This window comes from Orcinus orca, chromosome 19 (genome assembly GCF_937001465.1).
Source record: "Orcinus orca chromosome 19, mOrcOrc1.1, whole genome shotgun sequence".
In the NCBI taxonomy this organism is placed as follows: Eukaryota; Metazoa; Chordata; class Mammalia; order Artiodactyla; family Delphinidae; genus Orcinus; species Orcinus orca.
Window position 1 is genome coordinate 37,155,993 of NC_064577.1, and position 18,792 is coordinate 37,174,784.

Below are 18,792 nucleotides of genomic sequence, written 5' to 3' on the forward strand. Positions count from 1 at the left end.
TGGAAATGTCACGTAGAGTTGTATATGTAATTTTCAGGGAAACCAGTGCCCAAGTAAAGGGCTGGCAAGTTCTTTCATCCTAAAAGGCAGATATGGATAATGATACAAGTAACTTGGTAGATTTGGCACAGGTGCATGTGAAAGTTCTCTTCTGATTGCTTCTACTTTCTCAGGAAGATAAAAAAGTAAAGCCATCAGTTGAAATAGTAGAGGAGGAAGTGTTGCTGGAGGCTTGCAGGAAATGACAAAAATATGAAATATTCATCTAGGAAGGGGAACTAACTATGGAAATATAATAGGACTGGCAGCAACTAGGGGGTTCATGAGATTGGTGGTCATGAACTTAAAGTGAGATCAGTCAGCATGGGTATATGTGTTTTCCTCTAACCATGCTGAGCTGCTTAGACAAGGAAAAGGTGGAAAAATTAGATAACCAGGGCTGAGTTTTTTCAGGCAAATATGATAGAGAGAGAGTGGGGAAAGGGAATTGAAGGGTATACACAAATCAGTAATTATAACAATGAAACACAGAATCTAAGTTAGAAGGATAAAGAGCTTCTCAGTGCAATGGAAAAAGGAAATTAAGGCTTGGTTCCTATTTTAACACCCAAGATATACTTAGATTTACATAATAATGATGAGGCCCCCACCACCATTCACAGAGGTGGCAGAAATGTCTACAGATCATTGAATCATCTCTTTTGTTGTCAGGTAAGACCTGACTTAAATGGACACATGATAGATGGGTGGTACACTACTAAAAATCAAATGAAAAAAAAATATTTTTCAGGGAGAGAAGAGTAATAGACAACAAAATTCTACAAATCATATTCGTCCCAAATAGATAATTCTGCAATCTCATTTAACATTTTAAAACTTTAACTGGTTTAAAACTTAATAAAAATATGGATATAGGCCTCCTCGAAAGTTATCTAACAAACCTCAACCTAACCAAACAGATCTACACATCAAACATTTCTAAAATTTTTAAATATAACAAGGATGACAAAATAATAGCAGAAATTTCAAGTTGAATACATTTTCCTAAGTGCTTTAATAATTATAATCACCCTAATGAATGCATGCTTTCATGAGAGAGAAGAGGGGAAGGATATTTTAAAATACTTTAACAATACAGAAGACTAAATCATTTAGGAAAAAAGTAGTATTAATCAACTCTGCTAAGGCAGAGAAGAGCAACTTTCCTAAACAGAGAGCTAGGATGAAAACTCCTGATCTCCCTTTTCCCTTGGATCCCACAGCAATACCTGAAGCATCAGTAGACATAATACACTCTTAAGTACAGAGTTCTTACTGGTATCAACAAATTATCCAAAGGCACTTGAGCAAATTAACACAAAACCCTACATTAGCTAGCTCAGGGATTCTCAACCTTAGCACTAGTGTCATTTTGGACTGGATCTTCGTGGTGGCGCCTGTCCTGTGCACTGTAAGATGTTTAACAGCATCCCTGGCCTCTGCCCAGTAAATGCCTATGGCATCCTTCCACTCACCCTCTATTTCTGACCAATAATTACTCCAACACTGCCAAATGTCCCCTGAGGGGACAAACTACCTCCGGTTGAGAACCACTAACTTGGCTATAATGTTTTTAAGAGTTTCAGATCTCACTTATAGGCAGAAAACAAACCTATCCCAAATTTGTGTAGCTTTAGCTTCTCTAGTAAGCCTTAAAAATAATTCAAATGCCAGGAGCTGACCAAATTTTTTTTTAAGGAATTTAGTTATAGGAACATTTAAGTCTGGCAAGGATAAAAATCTGATGTTTGGATTGGAAATCAGTTCCTTGACAGAACAATGAGCTGCAGGCCTAGAAGTAATTTATTATACTGGGAGAAAAGGGTCAGCTCTTATAAAATGTAAATTTACTGATACAGATTTGAATCTAAGTTAAGTGATTCATAGGTAATGCTATGAACGTTTCTCCTTAATGCCTCATTCCCCTTGGGTAATTAACGGAAGAGAAACTTTTGCTCGAGTGTTCCTGGGCTTCTTGTCTCCTACAACAGGTGTCAAATTTCTCCAGGTGAATGCTTACCGGTAAGGGATTGGATAAGGAATGTTGCGGTGAGGATCGTGCAACTGGTGGAACACTTCTGCCAGGGCTGGTTCCTGGCCCGCTTCCCCCAGCAAACTGGCCAACAGGGAAAAATGGATATGAATAATTCACAACAGTACTAGGCTTCAGATAAGGAGAGTAAAAGATTAATACACAAACAGGTCTTAATTATATACGGCCCCTTTAAGTCAATATATCTTATTCTAGAGAGAAAATGCCATATAAGTCAAATTCTGCTATCTTTTCAACGAGATTTTAAGGAGGAGCTCCAGCAGAAATGTACCAAGATATAAAGAAAACATGGCTAGAAAGCTGAAGGTACACATGGTTTTGAAAGGACATAAGAGAAGAATGTTTTCCCTTCTTGTCTCAAAATACACAAAGCAGGAATATAGTGGTACAGTGGATGTTAGTGTCTTCTTCAGTAACCACTAAGGATGGGTCAGTGAGCTTACTACAGGTTCCTATGGACTAAAGGGAAGAGGACAAAACAAGAGTCCAAGTCATTTCACTTCAATCTTTGTAAGACACGAAACCTAGTCTGGCCAAGAGAAAAATCACCTCATTTGTGAATTTTTATATCATCACAGAAAAGACACATCATAAACAAATTTAAATTTAGGAAGTCAGCAGCCGTTTCCTCTTATAGAGATGGGGCAGCATAGGGTTGATGAAGATGGGGAGGAAGGGGAGGAGAGCACAGTAAAGGCAATATATTCCTCTCTAAAGCCTTAAATGAACAAAAGGATTTAGGTTTTTAAAAAAATCACTATAGATTTCTTTTTCCAAAAACTTAACTTACCTCAAAGTAATCACTAATTTTATGTCCCCTAGGAGTGCCTTTCCCTGAAAATAAAACCAAAGTAAGTATAGTTTTTCCAGTAACACAAGTAAACCATCATTCGCTCAAGTGTACTATGTATTCAATAACTGCCTATGTTGTTATCAATTCAAATGTCAAGCTTACTTTTAACAAATGAGCCAAAATACCTGTATCATAAGAACAGAAGACAGTTTCCTCCACAAAATTAAAGACTGAAATAAGCAGTGAAAGACTTTTTCACAGTTCACTTTCCTTTAAGATTCACTAATCTTTCTTTACAAGTACACTAACAAAACTCATGCCACAACTGTGCATCAAAATAAAACTAAACTATAAACTACACCCCCAACTAAGAGGACAAAAAATTCAAAACAAATTCATCAGAACAAAAGGGTTTATTCTATTTCACAAAAAACTTTATGTGACCTTGTCACTTTGGGAAAATTTTCTCCCAAAAAAGTAAAAAATGATTTGCAGATTAAAAGAATATGAAAAAAAAAAAAAAAGACTAGGGTGTCCATTTCTTGGAAGCTCTGCCATTTCATTTATTCTTCCTTTAATTATTTACAGAAATTTGGCATTACCACCATCATATTTACAGATTTATTCCACTGGGCACCAATGTACAACTAAATAATTGACATGGAAGAAGGGCAGGTAAAAGGACAGCCATGTGACTGAAACCATTTCTGCTTGCCTATTATTAGCAAATCACTGATCTAGTGCAAGACATAGTTAAAACTCCAATGTAACCTCTTTTCTGTACAATAAATACTTAGTCTGAAGACAAACCCATGGCGAGAAGATGGTTAACTTACAACAGGGAAAACCAGAGTCCCCAAAGAACTGACACTGTTTCGTCAAGTGTGTATCAAATGGCAAGTCTATAATAAACAACCTGATATTCCCTTAAGGAATACAAATCTTCATTGTTAGGAATCCCTGTGCACAAACTAATTACTTAGTGTGAGCTGGAAATTTTCTATCTAAGTACATAAGAATCTAGTATTTTTACCGGTGTGAAAGTATTACTACCTTGGCTAGTTTCATATGGTTCAGCTTTTCTTTTCCGGTTTCGCTGGTCATTCTGTTTTTTCTCAGGAGTCTGTTAAATACCATATACATCACAATTAGCATTTTGTTAAACTTTTCACATTATGAAAATTAGAGAGTATGTACAAAATATCAAATTTATAAGGATATTTAACTGGCTCAGACAAGTCCTAAATGAGTGTCCAACTCTTAGGTCATGGAAAGAGTACAGGATTTGGAACCAAGCCACCTATACAATTTTTAGCAAACTGCTCAAAGTATCAGAGCTTCAATTTTACAAAGCACAAATGTAGTACAAGCATCTAGCATATAGTAGGCTCTCAGACAGCAGCTGTTACAATATTTCTACTTTTTTTTTTTTTTTTGGCCATGCCACTCGGCTTGCGGGATCTTATTTCCCCAACCAGGGATTGAACCCGGGCCTGGCACTGAAAGCGCTGAGTCCTAACCACTGGACCACCAGGGAATTTCCACAACATTTCTACTTTAAAAGAGCTTAAATCTAATCCTTTTTTCCAAAAAGGAAAGATATGCATAATCAACTGACTAATTTATTGAAAGTTTTATCTAAGTGCAAAGTAAGCGGTTACCTATCTATGCAGCTAGGTTGTGTGCCTTAAAAAAAAAAAACTTCAAATTTTCTTACTAAAGTCTGTCGGGCCACACTAACCCAACTCTGTTGAAGTACTAAAAAGTGCTAAAATTCAATGGCACCTAGGCTAGTTCAGCTACAACTGCAAATCTCTACCCTTTATTGATGGTTATTATTATCGTAATAAAAACCCATCAAGGCCACATCACAACTGTACAACGAGCAAACAACTCAAAGGGGAGTCATTCACCCAGACCCTAACAGGACACCAGAGTTTGCAGTGCTATGGTTTAACCCAGACCCAAAGTGTGGGAATATGAGAAGTCTTGCCATGGATGTGGCTTCTTACCTCTACTTCTTTATCACTCAAGGACCCCACGCTGCACAAGCTCTGGTTGGAAGACTCACTATTGAGTGGCCCCTGAAAAGAAAGAAAAAAGAAAAGGAATCAAAATAAACTAATTTAAGGATGACAGCAAAAATGAGGGAGAAGCCATTTGATTTTGATATCTAAGTCAGGTCAAAGAAGCCAAGAGTTAACTGCAACACCTCTGAGCCAACTTGAACAGAACTCAATCAACCATATAGTACAGGGCCCTCATGTTAAAATTCTCTAGCTAATATTATTTTCATTTCCTTTATAAACTCTTAACTCGTGCAAATTTTCCCTTCTAGAGTACTTTCACATGTAGCAAGTTCATTCTTTAAGGAAAATAAGCTGGGGAAAATCAATTCTCTTGGCCTCTCGTATCACACAGGCAATATCTGAAAGTTGAGGTGTTAAGGGGTATGTCAAGGGTTCCTCATGAGGAGGCAGTCAGAGACCATAATGAAGGAAACACTTTTCCGAATCATGCTTTAAAACAGGCATGACTGCTAGCTCAACAAACAGTTACAAGAGATTGACTTCTAGCCTAATGGCGTGAGGATCTCTGCTAGCTCACTCCTCAGGGAAACATGCAAATTATTTTTAAAAACCACCATTCAAAGCCTCTGACAATGGTCCCTAAGGGCAAACAGCAAATGAAGAAACAACCATTCAGTAAAATCTATGAAAATTCAGCCTGAAAGGTGAAAGTCTGTGGTATTAGAACCAAGACCACTCTCCCCACCCCACCCCCGCCCCCCCCCATCTCAGCAAGGCTCCAGACTGCTGCAGCCAAGAGCACAAGGTCCCCCCTTCCCCCAGCTCTCAGTCCAAGGGCTTTCTTCCTGGGAGGAGCAGGACTTCGGACTTCTCAACCCATCCCCAGCCCCCATTACTGAGGCTAAGTCCCAGGCAAGTACATCAAAGACAGGAGGCTCCCTTCTGCCCAACACCAACTTGTGGAACAGAGGCTCTGCCTTAGGCATGGTCAACTGAGAATACTGGGACCCCAACAGCCCTCTCGCTCAGCTCGTGAGACAGTGGTTCAACACCAGGAGAGACAAGCTGCTGTGGTGCCGCATCTCCACATTCTACCTCCTGGCACTCAGTTCCTACAGCCTGAATGTCACTCACAGAAAAGTATTACTCACTGTCCCCACCCCCAGCTCCAGAACCCTGGCTTGGAAATTTTACCAGGGGGAAAAAGCTGGAACATGTAGTACCAAATCTTTTCCCAAAGGACCTGACTTCATTCCCAACAGTGTAGACAAGTTTAAATCTAAGGGAGGTTTTGGTAAAAGGCAAGCAGAAAGAGATTCGTGTAATGAAGATACAGTCTAGACTGTAGGTCAGCTAGTTTGCAGGAGAGAATCAAGGAATAAGACACCAGGGAGGAGACCTCCCTGGGGTCAGAACATATAGCAAACATTGACCTCAGAAACTTTTCCTTCCAAGGAGCCCCAGTTTGATTGGATTAGTTTGTAGTCTGTAGAGGAATGTATGCCTCAGGGCACTGTTGAAAACAAGAGAGCAATCTGGACAACTAGTGTAGTTTAACAGCTGGGTTGGTCAGGAAAAGAGTCCTACTGAGTACCAGTCACCACAGGGCACCTGCAGGCTTACCTAACGCCAAGCCTCCCTGAGGAGTACCAAGAGGCTTAGCTCTGGGGGGATGCGTGGTAGAACAGACTTCACTAAGATAATCCAGCCAGTCACTAAACAAATAAACAAGCAACAATATCAAGGCCCCAAAGAACAGGATGAGAAATCAGTACCCAGAGGTGCTACAACGTATCATCTAAAATGACCAATTTCCAACAAAAAATCATGAGGCATGCAAAGAAACAAACAAGTACAACCCATATACCAGGAAAAGAAAAAAAAAAGCAGGCAAAAGAAACTGCTGGTGAGAATGACCAGATGCTGGATTTAACAGAAAAATATTTCAAAATAGCCATCCTAAATATGTTCATGGAACCAAAGGAAACAGTAACTAAAGAAGTAGAGGAAAAGGGACTTCCCTGGTGGCACAGTGGTTAAGAATCCACCTGCCAACGCAGGAGACACGGGTTCAAGCCCTGGTCCAGGAAGATCCCACATGCCGCAGAGCAACTAAGCCCGTGCGCCACAACTACTGAGCCTGTGCTCTAGAGCCCGCGGGCCACAACTACTGAGCCTGCGTGCCACAACTACTGAAGCCCGCACGCCTAGAGCCCGTGCTCCGCAACAAGAGAATCCACTGCAATGAGAAGCCCATGCACCGCAACGAAGAGTAGCCCCCACTCACCACACTAAAGAAAGCCCGCGCAACAATGAAGATCCAATGCAACCAAAAAGTTCCCTTAAAAAAAAAAATAGGGGTAAATCTTCATGACCTCAAACTGGGCAAAGAATTCTTAGATATGACACTAAAAGTGCCAACAACAAAAGTAAAAAAAAGATAAACTGGACTTTTTCAAAATTAAAAACATTTACGGTTGAAAAGACACTATCACCGAAGAAAACCCACGAAAGAAGATATTTGCAAATCACACATCTGATAAGGTACTTGTATGCTGTGTAAAGAACTCTTACAATTCAGAAATAAACACAGATAACCCAATTTAAACTGGGCAAAAGGTCTAAACAGACATTTCTCCAAAGATGAGATACAAATGGCCAATAAGCACATGAATAGAAGCTCAACATCATTAGCCAATGGGGAAACACAAATCAAAACCAAAATGGGGTACCACTTCACACTTACTAGGATGGCTAGATTCAAAAAAGACAACAAGAAGTGCTGGCAAGAATGTGGAGAAACTGGAACCCTCACACCTCACACACTGCTGGTAGGAATGTAAAATAGTGCAGGTGCTTTCAAAAACTGTCGGGCAGTTCCTCAAACAATTAAACACAGAGTTACATATGACCCGGAATGCTACTCCTAGGTACATACTGAAAAGAAATAAAAACATGTACACACACAAACCTGGACACAAATCTTTACAGCAGCATTACTCACAAAAGCCAAAAGGTGGAAACAATCCAGATATCCATCAACTAATAAATGGATACACAAAATATGGTATATTCATACAATGGAATATTACTTGACCATAAAAAGGAATCAAGCAATGATATATGCTACAATATAAACAAACCTTGAAAACATTTTGCTGAGTAAAAGAAGCCAGTCACAACAGACCACATATCAAATGACTACTCATGTGAAAATCCAGAATAGGGAAATCTAAGACAAACAGAATGTAAACAGTAGTTGCTTAGGGGAGGAGTTGGAGAACATGGGGGTGATAGCTAAAGGGTATGGGGTTTCTTTTTGAGGGGATAAAAATATTCTAAAACTGTGTTGATGGTTGTACGTATCTGTGAATATACTAAAAACCAATGAATTGTGTAATTTAAATGGGTGAATTGTATGGAATATGAATTATATCTCAATAAGGTTGTTAAAAAAACAACAATTACTAGGCTTAGCGTCAGAAATAATTTACATTCTTTTAAGGGTGTATTAAGTTTTCTTTTCACTGTGTCCTTAAAGCACTATTTTTAAACTGTAATCAACACAATATACCAGAAGGCTTCACAGATACTTGTGAAACTGCAAATAAAAAAAATAAAGTGAAACTAGGGATAAGAAATAAAATCAAATCATGTATTCCCAGTGACATAAATCAACAAAGGACTTATTCCTTTAAAGATATAATAAGAGTTCCATGATGTTTTAATTGAAAAAAAAAAGAGCTTTATTCACGTAAGAATTCTAGAATAATTTAAATTGAATCTTTCTATGCCTAAATTCTTAAAATATTCCGTTTGTGAATTATCTTTACTGTAACCATTATGAAGTATTTCCCCTCCCCTTGGATAATAATAAAACCGTACACTATATTTTATTATTTATTTTTTATTTTTTTTGTGTGTGGTACGCGGGCCTCTCACTGTTGTGGCCTCCCCCACCGCGGAGCACAGGCTCCGGACGTGCAGGCTCAGCGGCCATGGCTCACGGGCCCAGCCGCTCCGCGGCATGTGGGATCTTCCCGGACCGGGGCACGAACCCGTGTCCCCTGAATCGGCAGGCGGACTCTCAACCACTGCACCACCAGGGAAGCCCCATACACTATATTTTAACTATCCACTTTACCCACCAACTATCCCTCATTTTCTTTTTTATAAATTAATTATTTATTTTTGGCTGCGTTGGGTCTTCGTTGCTTGTGCGGGGCTTTCTCTAGTTGCGGGGAGCAGGGGAGGCTCTACGTTGCGGTGCGCAGGCTTCTCATTGCAGCGGAGCACGGGCTCTAGGTATGTGGGCTTCAGTAGTTGTGGCACACAGGCTCAGTAGTTGTGGCTCACAGACTCTAGAGTGCAGGCTCAGCAGTTGTGGCGCACGGACTTAGTTGCTCCGCGGCATGTGGGATCTTCCCAGACCAGGGCTTGAACCCGTGTCCCCTGCATTGGCAGGCGGATTCTTAACCACTGCGTCACCAGGGAAGCCCTATCCCTCATTTTCAAAAGGAAATGGCGGGCTTCATTCATCATACTTGCCATTTCCTTTTTTTATATATATAAATTTATTTTATTTCATTTATTTTTGGCTGCGTTGGGTCTTTGCTGCTGTGTGTGGGTTTTTCTCTATTTGCGGCGAGCGGTGGCTACTCCCCGCCGCGGTACACGGGCTCCTCACTGCGGTGGCTTCTCCCGTTGCGTAGCACAGGCTCCAGGAGCACAGGCTTCAGTAGTTGTGGCAAGAGAGAACTGAAGAACCTATTTTTTTATTAGCAATTACTGATAATGACATAAACTGTAAAGTGTGCGTAACAGTGGTGTACATTGTAGTGTTTGAAATATCGATGCAAGAGGCACAAGCAAGGATCCTTGTGGTTCCTTGGGTATGTGTGTCTAACGAAAAGAAAAAAAGGATTAAGAATCACTTAATCCTACCTTTCACCATCCTTTTCTGATGCACAGCATCCCAAATTATTATAAAATCATTAGATTAAATTTAATTAGCAGGGATAAATGACATACATTCCCTGTTCTAAAACAGCTTACTGTCTAGTAAGGGAGCTAACCAAAGGCTTTTAGGCAAACAATGTTATCTTTCAAAAATGTCACTATCATTAAAAAACAAAAAAGGCAGAAAAAACCTAAGCTAAATTAGATGAGGATAAAAAGGCATGACTAAATTCAATGTATGATCCTTGATTTGACTGTGGATAGCAAAACAAAGCAAAACCAATAAAGGACATCATTGGGACAAAGGCAGAAACTGAATATGGACTATACTAGATAATTAAGTTCCAGTCTATTATTATCAGTCCTTCAATTGTAAATTTTCCTACTTGTTGCATCTTTTTACTAAGGTGCTTTATAAGTTTTGTATGAGTTCATATTCAGCTTTGGGGGAGTTCTCCACATTTCAGGGGTTAAGGAGCAGTCAGTCCCAAGGGAAGTTTAATGGTCACCTCTGCCAGTGCCCTACAACATTCATCAGTTCCAAACATATTTATACATTAGCTTTCCTGCCCAGGATTTCCGCACAAAATTGTAGTTTCCATTTCTTGTGGCTTTTAACAGCCACAATCCAAAGTTAGGCAGCTCACTTCCATCCTACGTCCTGGACTGGTGGGCAGTTTTACTAGTCTTAGACAGGTTTACCCCTTCCCAATTCCCAGCCTTATACAGTTCCAGTTCAAGCCTTTGGCCTCAATTACTACCCCCAGGGGGAAATTAACCCCAAAAGCATAAAAGCTTATGGGTTACCAAAGTTTAACTCCCATTCACCACTGTGACATCTTCGTCTTCATCTCCCAAGTTAAAATAACTGGGATTCAATTTTTCCTATTGTTCTGATACTGCTGACATTCAGGAATTATATAATTTTCATATACTTCATTTAGCCAGTCACTTTACTGAACTGTTACTCTTTCTAATCATCTCGCAGTTTGTTCCTCTTGAGTTTGTTGTCTAGATATAAATCATAGCGTTTATAAATAATAAGCTTATACATTCCTTTCCATAATTTATATCTCTTATTGTTTCATATTTTACTGCTTTGAATAAAACATAAATAATCACCATAAAGAACACTGTTTTGTTCTTCTTTTTTCAAGGTGACTCCTCTAGTGCTTTACCATTAAAAACTGTAATAAGACTGCAAAGAGCCAAAATAATCTTGTAAAAGTTAGAGTTGGAGGTCTCCCATTTCCACTTATTTACAAAGCTACAGTAATCAAAACAGTATGGCACTGGCATGAAGATAGACATACAGACGAAGGATATAGCATGTTCTTAGATTGGAAGAATCAACATTGTCAAAGGAGTAGCAGGAGAGAGTCTTGTCGAAGCAGTTCTGCATCTTGATTGTGGTGGTGGATACAATAAGCTACAAGTGATAAAATTTCACAGAAGTACATGTACACACACACACACAAATGATGTGCATATACATGAAACCTGAATGAGTTCTGTGGATTTCACCAATGTCAACTTCCTGATTTTAATATTGTACTATAATTACATGAGGTGCTTACATTGGGACAGAAGGGGTATAACTACTTGCTATGGTTAAGAAATGATAATGGTAAACAATACTTAGGTAGTGCTTGCTACACGGTCGGGTATTCTATATTAGCACATTTAATCCTCCTAACAACCTGTAATGGGCTCAACTGTGTCTTCCTCAAATTTATATGTTGAAGTCCTAACCCCCAAAACCTCAGAATGTATTTGTAGACAGGGCCTTTGAAGAGGTAACTAAGCTAAAATGTGTCATTAGGGTGGACCCTAATCCAATACGACTGATGTCCTTATACAAAGTGGAAATTAGGACACAGAGGCACCAGACATGCACACACACAGAGGAAAGACCATATGAGGACACAGCGAGAAGGTGGTCATCTGCAAGCCAAGGAGAGAAAGCCTCAAAAGCAATCAATCCTACTGACATGCTGATCTTGAACTTCCAGCCTCCAGAACTGTGAGAAAATAAATTTCCATTGTTTAAGCCGCCCGGTCTATGTTATGGCAGCCCTAGCAAACTAATGACAACCTTATATGATAGCTATCAGTTGTCTCATTATTAGATGAGGAAACTATAAGAGAAGTTTAGTGAACTCTCCAACATCACACAGCTGGCAAGAAGCAGAGCCAGGATCTAGACCTAAGCTACCTGGCTTCAAAATATGTGCTACTAGCCATTCAGTAGCACTATACTCTAGATATATTAATATAGAGTCATCTCTACATATATTAATACATTTTTTAAGTGAGTGCTACATATATATTTTTTAATAAATTTATTTATTTATTTAGGTTGCATTGGGTCTTCGTTGCTGCACGCGGGCTTTCTCTAGTTGCGGCAAGTGGGGACTGCTCTTTGTTGCAGTCCATAGGCTTCCCATTGTGGTGGCTTCTCTTGTTGTGGAGCACGGGCTCTAGAAACGCGGGCTTCAGTAGTTGTGTCTCACGGGCTCTAGAGCGCAGGCTCAGTAGTTGTGGCACACGGGCTTAGTTGCTCCACGGCATGTGGGATCCTCCCAGACCAGGGCTTGAATCCGTGTCCCCTGCATTGACAGGCGGATTCTTAACCACTACGCCACCAGGGAAGTCCTATTAATACATTTTTAAAATACTGAACTTGTCCAACATTCTTCGGATAAACTCCCTGAAACAAAATAATTAGCCATTCGCAAGTGTTTTTACTTGAATTTAAACATCTATATATTCATAAATGAAATTAGGTTATACTTTTACTTCCTCATATCTGTCAGGTTTTGCTATCAGAGTTTATTATCCCTATGTTATTATTTAACCTGAGAATTATCTACTTCTTGAAAGGTTAGGAGAGATCACCAGTAACCAGGGAGTGAATTGTTTTGCACTGCTTCAAAGGAGTAGGAGGAAGAGGAGGAGGAGGAAATAACTTTAAAATCTTGATTTTTCCTTGGTTATAGGAGTCTATTCTGATTTTACATCTTATTTTTGTCAACATTAATTTCTACTATCTTTGAGTGAAATTATCTAATTCACTGAGATTTTCATATTAATCACATAACTAACAGCATCCATTTCGTTTTTTCTCTAAGTCCTCAATTTTGTTATATTCCATTTACTTCCTCCATTTTCCTCTTTGTTTTCTAATTTTCCAACTCTAGATTGATTCATTCCTAATCTTCAATCTACTGAAAGTCAGCCTTTAACACAACAGTTTATTTTTTTAAATAAAGATAAAAGAAAAAAAATTTTTTAAACAAAGTTTGATAATAAGTTAAGACTCCTCAGTAAAAGCCCTATTTTCTACGCTAACATTTAAGCTGATTACCCTGTCTCCTGCTAATGATTTTTTTTTAAGTAAAACACCAAATGGACAGTTTAAAAAATAGACAAGAGTCAAGTTTCTCGTTTTAAAAAAAAGCAGGGCTCCCCAAAACAAAATAAAACACACTTTTAATATACTTAAATGCACTTTTGGGGGGCTTAAAAATACGTCAGTAACAAGCCTAAAGAAAACCTTGTGGACAAGTTATAAACTTATGAAAACTGAGGTTAAAATACGAATGTGGACAACCAACCTTTAGCACATGAATGAAGCCTATATGAACTAAGAAAACCTTGTAGAAGTGGAGGCCAAAGGTTAATCTTTCACTCTTGTAAAAATCTAAATGTCAACATTTGTTTAGTTTCTAAAGTCTTCATTTCCTCCTTGAACTAAATTGGCATCTTAAAAGGGATTGAGAACAGCAGACAAAAGTTAAATTTAAGTATAAAGGAGCACAGTTGACAACAGGGTCAAACTACCTGAGGTAGTTAAAAGATATTCCATTAAAAACAAAAAAAAAAGATACTCCATTAAAGACTAGACCTAATGGGTTAAAACTAGGGGTCTCTGTACTTTTTTTAGTCATTAGTTAGCACCACCTTTTCACCCCATAGCAGAGTCAAATCAGTGGGGTGATTTTAAATGAATGACTTTGTGTTTTGGCAAGCAAACAAAATATTACAGTATATTGTCAAGAAAATCCTTAACTGATATTAATGATTTTTAGTAGTATTTCAGTCCTAAATAAATGGCAAAATCCTAACCATGTAATTTATTAACATCCATTTCCAGACAAGCAAGTCCAACAGTAAGAATAAGAAATCCTTTGTTTTTTCTCCTGGACAAACCTGCCTATGGAAGTCTATATATTTACTCAAGATCTGGCACATATAACCAACAAGACAGATAGTACGACAGACATTGGCAAAGATATGGAGAAAGTTTAACCCTCATATACTGCTGGTGGAGAGGTAAATGGCACAGCCACTTTGAGAAACAGTCTGGCAGTCCCTCAAAGGGTTAAACTAATGACTTAAAAAAAACAGATTCTTAGTTTTATATTATGTTCATCCCTTAATGGACTATCTCTTAACCATAAGACCCAGCAATTCCACTCCTAGGAATACACCCAAGAGAAATGAAAACATATGTGCACACAAAAACATGTACATGAATGTTCATGGCACATTATTAATAATAGCCAAAAAATGGAAACAACCCAAACGTCCATCAACTGAAAGAGTGAATAAACAAAATGAGGTCTATCCATACAATGGAATATTATTTGGCAATAAAAAGAAATGAAGTTCTGATACAGGAACAAACCTTACAAATGTGATGCTAAGTGAAAGAAGCCAATCACAAAGGACCACATATTGTATGATTCCATTTATATTAAATTTTCAGAGCAGGCAAAATCTATCGAGACAAAAAGTAGACTAATGGTTGCCTAGAGCTGAGAGAGAGAGGATTTTGAGGGTGAAAGCTAAGGGGTAAGGTTTTGTGGTTTTGGTTTTGGTTTTGGTTTTTGAGGTGAGGAAAATGTTCCAAAATTGATTGTGGTAATGGTTTCACATTTCTATAAATACACTTGGAGCCATTGAATTGTATACCTTAATTGAGTAAACTGTATGTTGTGTGAATTACATCTTAATAAAACTTAAAAATCAGTGCACTCGGGCTTCCCTGGTGGTGCAGTGGTTAAGAATGCGCCTGCCAATGCAGGGGACACGGGTTCGAGCCCTGGTCCGGGAAGATCCCACATGCCACGGAGCAACTAAGCCCGTGCGCCACAACTACTGAGCCTGTGCTCTATAGCCCGCGAGCCACAATTACTGAAGCCCACACACCTACAGCCCGTGCTCCGCAACAAGAGAAGCCACCGCAGTGAGAAGCCCGCGCACCGCAACGAAGAGTAGCCCTCGCTCGCCGCAACTAGAGAAAGCCTGCGCAGCAACAAAGACCCAACACAGCCAAAAATTAAAAAAAATTAAAAAAATAAAAAATCAGTGCACTCTTGCTCAATACAGGAAGGACTTACAACCACGGGACTGTACTGCTACTGTGGCGGATACAGAAGAGCATCAAACATAATCCTGCCCTCCAGAGCTTCCTGATCATCTATGGAAAGGATCAGGCTACGTTTTCTCCTTCTAATTTTCTAATCCCTTATCTAATATTTCTTTAAGTAAGTGACAAAACACCATTCTACAAATGTGTTTACGGGATGATTATTCAAACAGTGATCCAAACTAGGTCTACATTTAACAACTTCTTTATGGTAGATCTCAAAATCATCTGCTGTGTGAAAAGTAAGTTCAGAACAATAATGATAAGTTCAGAACAATAATAATAACAATAATGTTTGTAAAAGTCACAGAGAAATCAGTACTGTATGTTTTCTACGGGTAAATATGTATGCAATTGGATAAGTACAGTATTTTAAAAATCTAGGTGGATACATACCAAAGTTTTCTGAACAATTACAGTTCTCATTATTATAAAAGTATGCATGCATTCCTTATACAACTGAAAATTAATCATTTAAAAAAACTAATCCTAAGGGAAAGGAGTATGACTTCAATTCACATAAAAGCAAGTCATATGGACTTTATAGCTTATCATAAAGCTTAAAATTTAGCCTTTAACCTTACTCCTTATGCTGAAAAACAAACAAAAAAACCCTCTCCTTTATTGATTAAAAACTACAAATTTAATATTTACAGATAGAAAAGGGAAGCAATGTACAAAATCATGGGGCACATTCACAGTAAAGATAACACAGAAGAAATGGTCATAAGAACAAAAATTAAAAGATCAGCATAATCTTTCATAAGAAAGAAAATCATAATCAGAATTAAAATATCCAAGGGATACATAACCCTAAAGAAAGTTCGATGACCAGTAAGTTTAAGGTTCCTGGTTTTTACTGTTCTGAAGAGATCATTAATTAATCTGTAAGAAACAAACCCACTGCCCTCTCCTACAGGAAACAGTATAACAAAACTCCTACTGCAGGGCTTCCCTGGTGGCACAGTGGTTAAGAATCCACCTGCCAATGCAGGGGACTCGGGTTCGAGCCCTGGTCCGGGAAGATCCCACATGCAGCGAAGCAACTAAGCCCGTGCGCCACAACTACTGAGCCTGGGTTCTACAGGCCGTGCACCACAACTACTGAGTCCACGTGCCACAACTACTGAAGCCCGTGCACCTAGAGCCCATGCTCCACAACAAGAGAAGCCACCACAATGAGAAGCCCGTGCACCACAATGAAGAGCAGCCCCCACTCACCGCAACTAGAGAAAGTCCGAGCGCAGCAACGAAGGCCCAACACAGCCAAAATAAATAAATAAATAAAAGTTTTTCTCTAAAAAAAAAAAAGGAAGATTCAAACTTAGCACTATAAAAATTTATCTCACTTACTCACATTTCCTGAATGGGCAAGAATGGGATGGCCCAGGGTTGTGACCAATAGAAAAATGAGAATAGCTGGTACCAACAGTTTAAAGTCAGGTAGGTGTGGGACTGAATCACTGAACCACTGAATGAAACTAGGCAAATCACTTAAGCTCTATGAACTCTGGTCTTCTCATCTGTGATAAAAAAGGAAAAACCACCCACCTTAGGGATATTGCAAGAATTAAATAATACTATATATTGGGGAGGTGGGTAAAATACTGCCTGAAATAAAATTGGTGCTCAATGGGAGTACGGGAAGATACGCATGGACCATCCTTAACATGAAACTTTAAACGACCAAGCTAACCAGTTTTAAGCACTCTATAAACTGTCAGGCATATATTACAATAAAATAGTTTGCCCGCATAGAGGCCAGATTATTCAACAAGTCACAATATTTAAAATCTAACTAAAAGGTAATGGCTTTGAACCACTGATCTAAATAAAAAATGCTAAACCAAGGCTGGGAACGCAGCACCCTCAATCTATTTCTTCCTGCAATCTCCACTAGATTATAAACTCCATGAGTGAAGGGATAATCATCTACTCACTACTATATACTATGTCCCTAGCACAGTATCTATTACATAACAGGTATTTAACGAAGGTGTGCTCATAAACAAATGATGTTCTTTAATCGTTTGTACCTCAATGTCCTCATTAATGAAGTGGGAATACAAAGAAACTTCTATTACAAGGAACTCTTAAGAAATATTCTCATCCTTCTGTTCTTGGGGAATGTTTTTATATTTACACTATTTGATGCTATTGTAAATTGTATTGCTTTTCAAATTTCAATTGCCAATTGTACATTGCAAGTTTACATAAATACAATTGATGTATTTCAGAAATTGAACTTGTAGCCTAAACTTAAATTCTAGTAGCTTTTTTTTACACCAATTACTCAGAACTTTCTACATGCATAATTATGTCATCTGTTGGGCTGGCCAAAAAGTTCGTTCCACTTTTTCCCTAAGATGGCTCTAGTGGCACTTAGTTGTCTTTAACTTCATTCGAAACAATTTTGTTAGACTGTATTGTGACAGCTGTCATATCAGTGTGCATTTTAAAAAAACATCAAAATTGGTGAATTTTTGTGCAGCCGTTTTAATATTGAAGATGGAAGGAAAAAAGCAACATATTCAGCATATTATGCTTTATTATTTCAAGAAAGGTAAAAATGCAACTGAAACGCAAAAAACGATTTGTGCAGTGTATGGAGAAGGTGCCGTGACTGATCAAACGTGTCAAAAGTGGTTTGCAAAGTTTTATGCTGGAGATTTCTCGCTGGACGATGCTCCACGGTTGGGTACACCAGTTGAAGTTGATAGCGATCAAATCGAGACATTAATTGAGAACAATCAGCGTTTTACCACGCGGGAGATAGCCGACATACTCAAAATATCCAAATCAAGCACTGAAAATCATTTGCACCAGCCTGGTTATGTTACTCACTTTGATGTTTGGGTTCCACATAAGCTAAGCGAAAAAAACTCTCTTGACTATATTTCTGAATGCAATCCTCTAATTAAATGTAACAAAAAGGTTCTGCTTTTAAAACAAATTGTGACAGGCAATGAAAACTGGATACTGTACGATAATGTGGAACAGAAGATATCGTGGGGCAGGCGAAATGAACCATCACCAACCACACCAAAGACCGGTCTTCATCCAAAGAATGTGATGTTGTGTATATAGTGGGATTGGAAGGGAGTTGTGTATGAGCTCCTTCTGGAAAACCAAACGATTAATTCCAACAAGTACTGCTCTCAATTAGACCAAGTGAAAACAGCACTCGACGAAAAGTGTCTGGAATTAGTCAACAGAAAATGCATAATCTTCCATCAGGATAATGCAAGACTGCATGTTTCTTTGATGACCAGGCAAAAACCGTTATAGCTTGGCTGGATGGTTCTGATTCATCCGCCGTATTCACCAGACATTGCACCTTTGGATTTCCATTTATTTCAGTCTTTACAAAATTCTCTTAATGGAAAAAATTTCAATTCCCTGGAAGATTGTAAAATGCACATGGAACAGTTCTTTGCTCAAAAAGAGAAAGTTTTGGGAAGATGGAATTATGAAGTTGCCTGAA

General features: G+C 38.6%; 1 protein-coding gene across 12 annotated transcripts in view; it reads right to left on the reverse strand.

Moving 5' to 3' along the window:
• TLK2 (tousled like kinase 2) overlaps positions 1-18,792 on the reverse strand; it is a 103,011-nt gene that overhangs the window by 63,153 nt on the left and 21,066 nt on the right. For 10 of the 12 annotated variants that reach the window (XR_007473329.1, XR_007473330.1, XM_004275666.4 and 7 more), the window contains exons 3-6: positions 4,898-4,969; positions 3,939-4,008; positions 2,883-2,926; positions 2,060-2,155 (exon numbers count right to left, since the gene is read on the reverse strand). Coding sequence is in view for 10 of the 12 variants with exons in the window: in XM_004275666.4 (XP_004275714.1) it covers positions 2,060-2,155; positions 2,883-2,926; positions 3,939-4,008; positions 4,898-4,969 (282 nt within the window). In the remaining 2 variants the exon portion in view is untranslated. The remainder of the gene's footprint in view (positions 1-2,059; positions 2,156-2,882; positions 2,927-3,938; positions 4,009-4,897; positions 4,970-18,792) is intronic. The other 2 variants (XM_049701648.1, XM_049701647.1) reach the window with 1 other exon arrangement.